This window comes from Phaenicophaeus curvirostris, unplaced genomic scaffold (genome assembly GCF_032191515.1).
Source record: "Phaenicophaeus curvirostris isolate KB17595 unplaced genomic scaffold, BPBGC_Pcur_1.0 scaffold_153, whole genome shotgun sequence".
Lineage (NCBI taxonomy): Eukaryota > Metazoa > Chordata > Aves > Cuculiformes > Cuculidae > Phaenicophaeus > Phaenicophaeus curvirostris.
In genome coordinates, this window is record NW_027206773.1 from 198,303 (window position 1) to 210,519 (window position 12,217).

The following is a 12,217-nucleotide window of genomic DNA, read 5'->3' on the forward strand; positions in this document are numbered from 1 at the left end:
CTCCCGTTAGCCCCCAGTGCCAGCCCAGTCGCTCCCAGTGCTCCCCATTCCCATCCTCCCTCACTCGGCCTCCGTCCATTGATTTTGCTTTAATTAACGGAGTCGGTAACGAAGCTCTGGGTGCTGTGGGGCGCCCCAGGGCGGGTTGGGGGGGTGGCACCCGCCGTGGGGCAGAGGTTGGGGGGCAGGGGGAGAGCTCCTACCCCCCGAGTGTGGGGCAGAGAGGCCCTGGAAACCCCCACGGGGGCCCCTCGGGAGACGGGGGGCTGCCCCACGGCCCCCCCCGAGAGCTATGGGGCTGCCCCATAGGATCAGTGAGAACCCCCTACAGGGCCCATAGGGACCCATGGCTGCCCCATAGAAATGTGGGGCTGCCCCATAGGGCTGTGGGGCTGCTCCACAGCCCCCGTAGCCTGCACAGGGACCTCAGGCTGCCCCATAGAGCTGTGGGGCTGCCCCACAACCTCTGAGGGGCCCCCTGGGCTGCCCCATAGGGCCACTCTCCTGCCCCACAGAGCTGTGGGGCTGCCCCATAGGGCCACTCTCCTGCCCCATAGAGCTGTGGGGCTGCCCCATAGGGCCACTCTCCTGCCCCACAGAGCTGTGGGGCTGCCCCATAGGGCCACTCTCCTGCCCCACAGAGCTGTGGGGCTGCCCCATAGCGCTCAGTCGCCCAGGACGAGGCGCCGGTACCACTTGTTCATCTGCTCGAGGAAGATGAAGGTGAGGACGGTGTGGGGGCCCAGGCGGGCGTAGTAGGGGGTGAAGCCCTTCCAGAGGCTCAAGAAACCCTCGAGGCGCACGACCTTCACCAGCACGTCCTGGGGGGGGGGGGGGGGGGGGAGCAAAAAAGGGGGGGTCCCAGTGAGGGGGGCACCCCAAAACTTGAAGGGACCCCCCCCCTACAGAACAAAAGGAACCTTTCTGGAAGCCATAGGAACCCACTAAAGCCATAGGAACCCCCTTAAGCCACAAGAAGCCCCCCTAAAGTAATGGGAACCCCCCAAATATTGGGGATGCCCCCCCAATTTTAGGAGCCCCTCTACTTTAAGGAACCCCCCAGACCTTGGGGACCACCCCATTTCTCTGCGCCCCCGCCCCAACCCAATTTTGAGCTCCCACTCCCTACTTCTAGGAAACCCCCAAATCCTGGGGACCCCATTTTTAGGGACCCCCCCTACTTTAAGGACCCCTCCAGGCCTTGGGGACCCTCTAAATCTTGCAGACCCCCCCCTTTTTGCCCCAATTTTGGGGTCCCCCCCCCTTACCAGCCCGTTGCGATACTCGGGTTTCCCATCGATCGTCCTCATATTCTGGATCCTGGCAAAGGGAGAAGAAACGAGCCAAAAAAGGCGGGTCAGGGGGTAAATTCTGGGGCGCCCCCCACTTTAATGAACCCCATAATTAATGGGGAGGCCCTCACTAATTAACAAACCGGGTTTTAACGATGTCGACGGGCATGGAGGCGGCGGTGGTGACCAAACCGCTGATCATGCTGGCGCAGAAGTGGCAGAAGATGTCGTCGTTGAACCGGCCTAAAAAGTTGGGGGGGGACACCCCAAAATTAATAAGGGGGGTGCAAGAATTTGGGGGACCCTCCCCCAAACCGTGGGGTCTCACCGGAATCCAGGAGGAATTGCTTGGATTGGGAGTAGGAGGCGAGTTGGGCGGCGTTGACGACGACGGCGCGAGCCATGGTGGGGATGCAGCCCTATGGGGGGGGTGCAAAAAGGGGGGTGTCCCGAACCCCAGAAGTCACCCTGAACCCCAAAATCCACCTCTGGATCCCCAAATCCCCTCCCTTCACCCCAAAACCCCAGCTTGGAGCACGGCGATCTCCCCCCGCCTCCTCTCGCATCACGCAGTTCGGCGAGGAGGGGGTTAAAGGGAAGGGATGGGGGGATTTTGGGGTGTCCCCCCCGCATTTTTGGGGTCCCCCCTTACCCTCCAGAGGGTGCCGACCCCCTCCTCCCTCGCCATCCGCACCAGCGCGTCGAAGACATTGCGGTACCCGCGTCGCTCGGCCGGGGGCAGCCTGGGGGGGGATTGGGGTGAAAAAGAGCAAATTTAGGATTTTGGGAGTAGGGCTGTGTCTGTGCTCAATTTTGGGGGTCTCTCTACCTATTTTTTTAGGTGTTTTGACCCAATTTGGGGGTCACTACCCATTTTTGAGGTGTCTGGGCCCATTTTTTTGGTCTCTAAGCCCATTTTTGGCTTGTCTTGGACCGATTTTGAGGGCTCTGAGCCCATTTTTGAGGTGTCTTGGCACAATTTGGAGGTTTCTACCCATTTTTTGAGGTGTCTGGACCCATTTTTGGAGGTTTCTACCCATTTTTTGAGGTGTCTGGAGCCATTTTTGGAGGTTTCTACCCATTTTTTGAGGTGTCTGGGCCCATTTTTGGAGGTCTCTACCCATTTTTGGGATGTCTGGACCCATTTTTTGGGTCTCTAAGCCCATTTTTGGCTTGTCTTGGACTGATTTTCAGGGCTCTGAGCCCATTTTTGAGGTGTCTTGGCACAATTTGGAGGTTTCTACCCATTTTTTGAGGTGTCTGGACCCATTTTTGGAGGTTTCTAACCATTTTTTGAGGTGTCTGGACTCATTTTTGGGACTCTGAGCCCATTTTTGGCTAGTCTTGGATGAATTTTCAGGGCTCCAAGACCATTTTTGAGGTGTTTACACACAGTTTTGGAGTGTCAGCCCATTTTGAGGGTCTCTGAGCCCATTTTTTGGGGTGTCTGTGCCAAATCTTGGGGTCTCTGCCCATTTTTGATACGTCTGGACCCATTTTTGGTCTCTAAGCCCATTTTTGGCTTGTCTTGGACCGATTTGAGGGCTCCAAGGCCATTTTTGAGGTGTCTTGGACCAATTTTGGGGGTTCTGAGCCCATTTTTGAGGTGTCTGGGCCCATTTATGGGGTGTCTGTGCCCAATTTTGGGGTCTTTGCCCATTTTTTAGGTGTTTTGGCCCAATTTGGGGGGGTCTCTACCCATTTTTGAGACGTCTGGACCAATTTTTGGGGCTCTGAGCCCATTTTTGAGGTGTCTTGGCACAATTTGGAGGTCTCTGCCCATTTTTGAGATTTCTGGACCCATTTTTGGGTCTCTAAGCCCATTTTTGGCTCGTCTTGGGCCAATTTTCAGGGCTCCAAGACCATTTTTGAGGCATTTGGACACAGTTTTGGAGTGTCAGCCCATTTTTGGGTCTCTAAGCCCATTTTTGGCTTGTCTTGGACCGATTTTCAGGGCTCTGAGCCCATTTTTGAGGTGTCTTGGCACAACTTGGAGGTTTCTACCCATTTTTTGAGGTGTCTGGAGCCATTTTTGGAGGTTTCTACCCATTTTTTGAGGTGTCTGGAGCCATTTTTGGAGGTTTCTACCCATTTTTTGAGGTGTCTGGGCCCATTTTTGGAGGTCTCTACCCATTTTTGGGATGTCTGGACCCATTTTTTGGGTCTCTAAGCCCATTTTTGGCTTGTCTTGGACTGATTTTCAGGGCTCTGAGCCCATTTTTGAGGTGTCTTGGCACAATTTGGAGGTTTCTACCCATTTTTTGAGGTGTCTGGACCCATTTTTGGAGGTTTCTAACCATTTTTTGAGGTGTCTGGACTCATTTTTGGGACTCTGAGCCCATTTTTGGCTAGTCTTGGATGAATTTTCAGGGCTCCAAGACCATTTTTGAGGTGTTTACACACAGTTTTGGAGTGTCAGCCCATTTTGAGGGTCTCTGAGCCCATTTTTTGGGGTGTCTGTGCCAAATCTTGGGGTCTCTGCCCATTTTTGATACGTCTGGACCCATTTTTGGTCTCTAAGCCCATTTTTGGCTTGTCTTGGACCGATTTGAGGGCTCCAAGGCCATTTTTGAGGTGTCTTGGACCAATTTTGGGGGTTCTGAGCCCATTTTTGAGGTGTCTGGGCCCATTTATGGGGTGTCTGTGCCCAATTTTGGGGTCTTTGCCCATTTTTTAGGTGTTTTGGCCCAATTTGGGGGGGTCTCTACCCATTTTTGAGACGTCTGGACCAATTTTTGGGGCTCTGAGCCCATTTTTGAGGTGTCTTGGCACAATTTGGAGGTCTCTGCCCATTTTTGAGATTTCTGGACCCATTTTTGGGTCTCTAAGCCCATTTTTGGCTCGTCTTGGGCCAATTTTCAGGGCTCCAAGACCATTTTTGAGGCATTTGGACACAGTTTTGGAGTGTCAGCCCATTTTTGGGTCTCTAAGCCCATTTTTGGCTTGTCTTGGACCGATTTTCAGGGCTCTGAGCCCATTTTTGAGGTGTCTTGGCACAATTTGGAGGTTTCTACCCATTTTTTGAGGTGTCTGGAGCCATTTTTGGAGGTTTCTACCCTTTTTTTGAGGTGTCTGGACTAATTTTTGGAGGTCTCTACCCATTTTTGGGATGTCTGGACCCATTTTTGGGGTCTCTGAGCCCATTTTTGGCTTTTCTTGGACCAATTTTCAGGGCTCCAAGACCATTTTTGAGGCGTTCGGACACAGTTTTGGAGTGTCAGCCCATTTTGAGGGTCTCTGAGCCCATTTTTTGGGGGGTCTGTGCCAAATCCTGGGTTCTCTGCCCTTTTTTGAGGTGTCTGGACCCATTTTTGGAGGTCTCTACCCATTTTTGAGATGTCTGGAGCCATTTTTGGGTCTCTAAGCCCATTTTTGGCTTGTCTTGGACTGATTTTCAGGGCTCTGAGCCCATTTTTGTTGTGTCTTTCCGCAATTTGGAGGTTTCTACCCATTTTTTGAGGTGTCTGGACCTATTTTTGGAGGTCTCTACCCATTTTTGAGATGTGTGGACACATTTTTTGGGTCTCTGAGCCAATTTCTGGCTAGTCTTGGACCGATTTTCAGGGCTCTGAGCCCAGTTTTGAGGCGTTTGGACACAGTTTCGGAGTGTCAGCCCATTTTGGGGGTCTCTGAGCCCATTTTTTGGGGTGACGGTGCTGAATTTTGGGGTCTTTGCCCATTTTTTAGGTGTTTGCTCCAAATTTGGAGGTGTCTACCCATTTTTGAGATGTCTGGACACATTTTTTTGGCCTCTGAGCCCATTTTTGGCTTGTCTTGGACCGATTTTCAGAGCTCTGAGCCGATTTTTGAGGTGTCTGGACCCATTTTTGGAGGTTCCTACCCATTTTTGAGATGTCTGGACCCATTTTTGGAGGTCTCTACCCATTTTTGAGTTGTCTGAACCCATTTTTGGGGTCTCTGAGCCCATTTTTGGCTTGTCTTGGACCAATTTTCAGGGCTCCAAGACCATTTTTGAGGCGTTTGGACACAGTTTTGGAGTGTCAGCCCATTTTGGGGGTCTCTGAGCTCATTTTTGGGGGGGTCTGTGCCAAATCTTGGGGTCTCTGCCCATTTTTGAGATGTCTGGCCCCATTTTTCGGTCTCTAAGCCCATTTTTGGCTTGTCTTGGACCGATTTTCAGGGCTCTGAGACCATTTTTGAGGTGTCTTGGACCATTTTTTGGGGTTCTGAGCCCATTTTTGAGGTGTCTGGGCCCATTTTTGGGGTCTTTGCCAATTTTTTAGGTGTTTCGGCCCAATTTGGGGGGTCTCTAAGCCCATTTTTGGCTTGTCTTGGACCGATTTTCAGAGCTCTGAGCCCATTTTTGAGGTGTCTGGACCCATTTTTGGAGGTTTCTACCCATTTTTGAGCTGTCAGGACCCATTATTCGAGGTCTCTGCCCGTTTTTGCGATGTCTGAACCCATTTTTTGGATATCTGAGCCCATTTTTGGCTTGTCTTGGACCAATTTTCAGGGCTCCGAACCCATTTTTGAGGTGTCTTGGCGCAATTTGGAGGTTTCTACCCTTTTTTTGAGGTGTCTGGACCCATTTTTGGAGGTCTCTACCCTTTTTTGAGATGTCTGGACCCATTTTGGGGGCTCTAAGCCCATTTTTGGCTTGTCTTGGACAGATTTTCAGGGCTCTGAGCCGACTTCTGAGGTGTCTCGGCACAATTTGGAGGTTTCTACCCATTTTTGAGGTGTCTGGACCCATTTTGGGGGCCTCTGAGCCCATTTTTGGCTTGTCTTGGACCGATTTTTAGGGCTCCGAGCCCATATTTGAGGTGTCTGGGGTCAATGTGGGAGTGTCTGATCCCATTTTGGGGGGTCTGTGCCCATTTTTTGGGGTGTCTGTGCCCAATTTTGGGGTTTATGCCCTTTTTTTAGGTGTTTTGGCACAATTTCGCAGTCTCTACCCATTTTTTGAGACATCTGGACCCATTTTTTGGGCTCTGAGCCCATTTTTGTGGTGTCTTGGACCAATTTTCAGGGCTCCAAGACCATTTTTGAGGCCTCTGGACACAGTTTTGGAGTGTCAGCCCATTTTGGGGGTCTCTGAGCCCATTTTTTGGGGTGTCTGTGCCAAATCTTGGGTTCTCTGCCCATTTTTGAGGTGTTTTGGGCCAATCTGGGGGTCTCTACCCATTTTTGAGATGTCTGGACCCATTTTTGGGGCCTCTGAGCCCATTTTTGGCTTGTCTTGGACCGATTTTCAGGGCTCTGAGCCCATTTTTGAGTTGTCTTGGTGCAATTTGGAGGTTTCTACCCATTTTTTGAGGTGTCTGGACGCATTTTTGGAGGTCTCTACCCATTTTTGTGATGTCTGGACCCATTTTTTGGGTCTCTGAGCCCATTTTTGCGTTTTTTTTGTGCAATTTGGAGGTTTCTATCCATTTTTTGAGGTGTCTTGACCCACTTTTGGAGTGTCAGCCGATTTTGGGGGTCTCTGAGCCCATTTTTTGGTGTGTCTGTGCCCAATTTTGGGGTTTCTGCCATTTTTTAGGTGCTTTGGCCCAATTTGGGGGGGGTCTTGACCCATTTTTGAGACGTCTAGACCTATTTTTGGGGTCTCTGAGCCCATTTTTGGCTTGTCTTGGACCGATTTTCAGGGCTCCAAGACCATTTTTGAGGTGTCTTGGCCTAATTTGGAGGTTTCTATGCTTTTTTTTGGTGTCTGGTCCCATTTTTTGGGTCTCTGAGCTCATTTTTGGCTTGTCTTGGACCACTTTTCAGGGCTCCGAGCCTATTTTTGAGGTGTCTAGACTCAGTTTCCGAGTGTCAGCCCACTTTTGGGGTCTATGCCTTATTTTTTGTGTCTCTGGCCTCATTTTCGGGTGTCTGGGCCCACTTTTGGTCTCTCTGGGGCCATTTTTGAGACACCTGGACCTGTTTTTGGTGTGTCCAGGCCCATTTTTGGTGTCTCCAGGCCTATTTCGGATTCCTTAATCTTGCTTTGGGCACCTCTATCCCCATTTTTGCGTCTCTCCAACTGTTTTGGGGGTCTCCATCCCCATTTTCAGCACCTCTACACTCATTTTTGGGGTGTGTGCCCCCCTTTTTGGCAGCTTTATCCCCATTTTTGCTGCCTTTATCCCCGTTTTTGGTGTCCCTGAGCCCCTTCCTGGGCTGTCCCCCCCGTGATTTTCGGGGTTCACCTGCCGTCGGCCGTCATGCGGATGAGGGCGACCTCGGCCGGGGTCCCCACGAAGGCTCCGGCGGCACCAGCCGTCATGCCGATGGCGGCTTTAGCCACGAAGGGCGGGGGGGTCCCGTCCGGCGCCCCGAGACGCTCCAGCAGGACGCTGTAAATTCCCAACCGCGTCGTCGTGTAGGTCGCCTGGCGCAGCAGCCCCGCGGACAGCCTGGAGGACCCCGACAATGAAAAAGGGGGACCCCAAAAACCCCAAGAGAGCGAACCCCGAAACCACCAGACCCACAGGAACCCCCCAAACCCGACCCCGGCATCCCCAAAACCAACCTGGGTACCAGAACGCGCCCCCCCTGAACCCCAAAACCAAACCCAGGACCCCCAAAATCGTATCTGGGAACCCTAAAATCAAACCCAGGACCCCCAAAATTATATCTGGGAACCCTAAAATCAAACCCAGGACCCCCAAAATTATATCTGGGAACCCTAAAATCAAACCCAGGACGCCCAAAATCATATCTGGGAACCCTAAAATCAAACCCAGGGCCCCCAAAATCGTATCTGGGAACCCTAAAATCAAACCCAGGACCCCCAAAATCGTATCTGGGAACCCTAAAATCAAACCCAGGACCCCCAAAATCGTATCTGGGAACCCTAAAATCAAACCCAGGACCCCCAAAATCGTATCTGGGAACCCTAAAATCAAACCCAGGACCCCCAAAATCGTATCTGGGAACCCTAAAATCAAACCCAGGACCCCCAAAATCGTATCTGGGAACCCTAAAATCAAACCCAGGACCCCCAAAATCGTATCTGGGAACCCTAAAATCAAACTCAGGACCCCCAAATTTGTACCTGGGAACCCTAAAATCAAACCCAGGACCCCCAAAATCATATCTGGGAACCCTAAAATCAAACCCAGGACCCCCAAAATCGTATCTGGGAACCCTAAAATCAAACCCAGGACCCCCAAAATCGTATCTGGGAACCCTAAAATCAAACCCAGGACCCCCAAAATCGTATCTGGGAACCCTAAAATCAAACCCAGGACCCCCAAAATCGTATCTGGGAACCCTAAAATCAAACCCAGGACCCCCAAAATCGTATCTGGGAACCCTAAAATCAAACCCAGGACCCCCAAAATCGTATCTGGGAACCCTAAAATCAAACCCAGGACCCCCAAAATCGTATCTGGGAAGCCTAAAATCAAACCCAAGACCCCCAAAATCGTATCTGGGAACCCTAAAATCAAACCCAGGACCCCCAAAATCGTATCTGGGAACCCTAAAATCAAACCCAGGACCCCCAAAATCGTATCTGGGAACCCTAAAATCAAACCCAGGACCCCCAAAATCGTATCTGGGAACCCTAAAATCAAACCCAGGACCCCCAAAATCGTATCTGGGAACCCTAAAATCAAACCCAGGACCCCCAAAATCGTATCTGGGAACCCTAAAATCAAACCCAGGACCCCCAAAATCGTATCTGGGAACCCTAAAATCAAACCCAGGACCCCCAAAATCGTATCTGGGAACCCTAAAATCAAACCCAGGACCCCCAAAATCGTATCTGGGAACCCTAAAATCAAACCCAGGACCCCCAAAATCGAATCTGGGAACCCTAAAATCAAACCCAGGACCCCCAAAATCGTATCTGGGAAGCCTAAAATCAAACCCAGGACCCCCAAAATCGTATCTGGGAACCCTAAAATCAAACCCAGGACCCCCAAAATCGTATCTGGGAACCCTAAAATCAAACCCAGGACCCCCAAAATCATATCTGGGAACCCTAAAATCAAACCCAGGACCCCTAAAATCGTATCTGGGAACCCTAAAATCAAACTCAGGACCCCCAAAATTGTATCTGGGAACCCTAAAATCAAACTCAGGACCCCCAAAATCATACCTGGGGACTGTCCCATGAGCCCAAAAAATGGGCTCAGGCCCCACAAAACACCCAGGGACCCCCCAAAAAAGAGCCCTGGGGACCCCAAAAACGCAATTTTTAGGGATTAGAGATGGGCACAGTGTCTGATTTGGGGGTTCCTGGGTGTGGTTTGAGGTTTCTTGGGGTGCCGGACTCATTTTTGGGGGCCCTGAGTCCAATTTTGAGGGTCCCAAGCTTGATTTTAGGGCTTCCAGGACAGTTTTGGGGTCCCTAGGCTATTTCGGGGGGTTCCTTTGGGTGATTTTGGGGGAGTTTGGGGTCCTTGAGGCAGCTTTTGTTGGGGTTTTGGGTGTTTTGGGGATCACTGAGGCAGTTTTGGGGTCCCAGTATGACTTTGGAGTAGTTTGAGGTGGTTTTGGGGTTCCTAAGCCCTGTTTTGGGGGGTCTCAACATGATTTTGGGGCCCTGTGTTTTAGGGGGTCCCTGAGTGGTTTTGGGTTGTTTTCAGGAGGTTTTGGGGTACCCAATTCTGGTTTTGGTGTGGTTTGGGGTTTTTTTGGGGGTCCTAGGGTTGTTTTGGGGGTTCCAGGGTGGTTTTTGGAGCCCCAACATGGGTTTTTTTGGCTAGTTTAGGGGTTTTTTTTGGGGTCCCTGAGTTGTTTCCTGGGGTCCCAGAGTGGATTTGGGGTGCCCAACTGTATTTTTGGGGGGGTTGGGTGGTTTTTTTTGGGGTCCCAGGGTCATTTTGGGGGTTCCAGGGTGGTTTTCGGAGCCCCAACTTGGGGTTTTTGGCTAGTTTAGGGGTTTTTTGGGGTCCCTGCGTTGTTTCTTGTGGTCCCAGAGTGGTTTAGGGGTGCCCAAGTCTGTTTTTGGGGTCATTTGAGGCGTTTGGGGGGTCTCAGGTGAGTTTTAGGGGACTCCGGGGTGGATTTTGGCGTCTTCGAGTCATTTTTTGGGGTGGATTTAGGGGTTTTTGGGGGTCCCCAGGCAGGTTTTGGGGGGCGTACCCGGTGTAGAGGCCGCGCAGGCCCTCGCGGCGCAGGATGGCGGCGGCGGCGTGAGCGCTGGTGGGGAACTCGCGGCCCTTGGCCCCCTCCCCGCTCAGCTGCATCCGGTTCTTCACCAGGTCCAGCGGCTGCACGAACACCGTGGCCCCCATCCTGGAATTGGGGGGGACGGGACGGCTCAGGAGGGGTGGGAGAGGGATTTGGGGGGTTAGGAGGGGATTTGGGGGGCCTCGAGGGAGATTGAGGGGGATTTGGGGGGCTTGGAGAGGGGTGGGAGGGGGTTTTAGGGGGTTAGGAGGGGATTTTTTGGGGCTTGAGGGAGACTGAGGGGGATTTGGGGGTCTTGGAGGGGGTTTTGGGGTGTTAGGAGGGGATTTGGGAGGCTTGGAAAAGGATTTTGGGGGTTAGGAGCGGATTTTGGGGGGCTCAAGGGATATTGAGGGGGATTTGGGGGGCTTGGAGGGGGTGGGAGGGGGTTTTGGGGGGTTAGGAGGGGATTTGGGGGGGCTCAAGGGAGATTGGGGGCCCTGGGGAGGGGGCTGAAGGGTTTTGGGGGGCCCTGGGGGGGGACATTACGGCATCTTGAGGAGTTTGAGGGGGTCTAAAAGAGGGGAGGGGGTTTTGGGGGCGGCCTGGGAACTTCGGGGGGGCTGGAGTGGGAAACGGGGGGGGTTGGAGGGTTTGGGGGGGCTGGGGGTGCCCGGGGGGGTGGGGAGGGTGGATTTTGGGGTGCCCTGAGGGGGTTGGGGGGGCTGGGGGGGGTTGGAGGGTTTGGGGGGCCCGGGGGGGGCTGTTCGGGGCCCTGGGGGGGGGGGGTGTCTCCCCGTTTCGGGGCGCGGGGGGGGGGTCTCTCACCCTGCGAGGCCTCCGAAGAGGAATTTGATGGACTTGGGGGAGGTCTTGGGGCGCTCGGGCGCCGATGTCGCCGCCATTATCGCGATATGTCGGGGGGAGGGGGGGGTTTGGGGGAGGGGGGGGGCGCGGGGCCGGCGGGCGCAGGGACCCGGGGGGCCCCAAGGTGACTTCGGGGCAAGGGACCGGGGGGGGGGGGGGGGGGGCCGAGGGGCGCCCCGCGCTCTGCGCATGCGCGCCGAGCAGGGAGGGGGCGGGGCCGCGGGCCTAGGTGGGGGCGTGGCCTAACCTTAAAAGGAAATTAAGGGGCGTGGCTTCGGCTTCAGGGGCGGGAGGGGGCACCGCCCCGCGCTCTCAGCCAATAGGAAAGCGCGGGGGGCGGGGCTAAAAGGGGGGCGCGTCCTCCTCCTTCCCGTGATGCCCCGCGGCGCCGCCGCCATTTTGGAAGGCGGGGGCTGAGCGGAGGCGGTGCGGGGAACTGGGAGGGGCCAGGAGAGACTGGGGGATGATGGGAGGAACTGGGAGGCCCCTGGGGGTAACAATTCCCCTCCCAGTAACCCCAGTCCCCTCCCAGTGCCCCCCAATAACCCCAGTCCCCTCCCAGTGCCCCCCAGTCCCTCCCAATCCCTCCCATTTCCCTTCCCAGTGCCCCCCAGTCCCTCCCAGTTCCCCTCCCAGTAACCCCAGTCCCCTCCCAGTCCCTCCCAATCCTTCCCATTTCCCCTCTCAGTAACCCCAGTCCCCTCCCAGTGCCCCCCAGTCCCTCCCTTTTTCCCTCCCAGTAACCCCAGTCCCCTCCCAGTGCCCCCCAGTCCCTCCCATTTCCCCTCCCAGTAACCCCAGTCCCCTCCCAGTGCCCCCCATTCCCTCCCAATCCTTCCCATTTCCCCTCCCAGTGCCCCCCAGTCCCCTCCCAGTAACCCCAGTCCCCTCCCAGTGCCCCCCAGTCCGTTCCAGTCCCCACTCCCCCCCTTAATATACCCCTCCCAGCACCAGGCAACCTCTTCCAGCTACTGGGCCCCTGGCGGGGG

The 12,217-nt window shown here is 54.0% G+C and overlaps 1 protein-coding gene across 1 annotated transcript; it reads right to left on the reverse strand.

Moving 5' to 3' along the window:
* Nucleotides 1-74: 74 nt before the first annotated feature.
* On the reverse strand, nucleotides 75-11,323 carry SLC25A11 (solute carrier family 25 member 11). Its single transcript, XM_069882478.1, has 8 exons — nucleotides 11,190-11,323; nucleotides 10,335-10,487; nucleotides 7,448-7,654; nucleotides 1,945-2,035; nucleotides 1,621-1,711; nucleotides 1,436-1,535; nucleotides 1,269-1,320; nucleotides 75-821 (listed from the first exon to the last, which is right to left on the reverse strand). Exons 1-8 carry the CDS (start codon nucleotides 11,264-11,266, stop codon nucleotides 666-668), a joined length of 927 nt encoding a protein of 308 aa, XP_069738579.1. The 5' UTR covers nucleotides 11,267-11,323; the 3' UTR covers nucleotides 75-665.
* Between the last annotated feature and the right edge of the window lie 894 nt (nucleotides 11,324-12,217).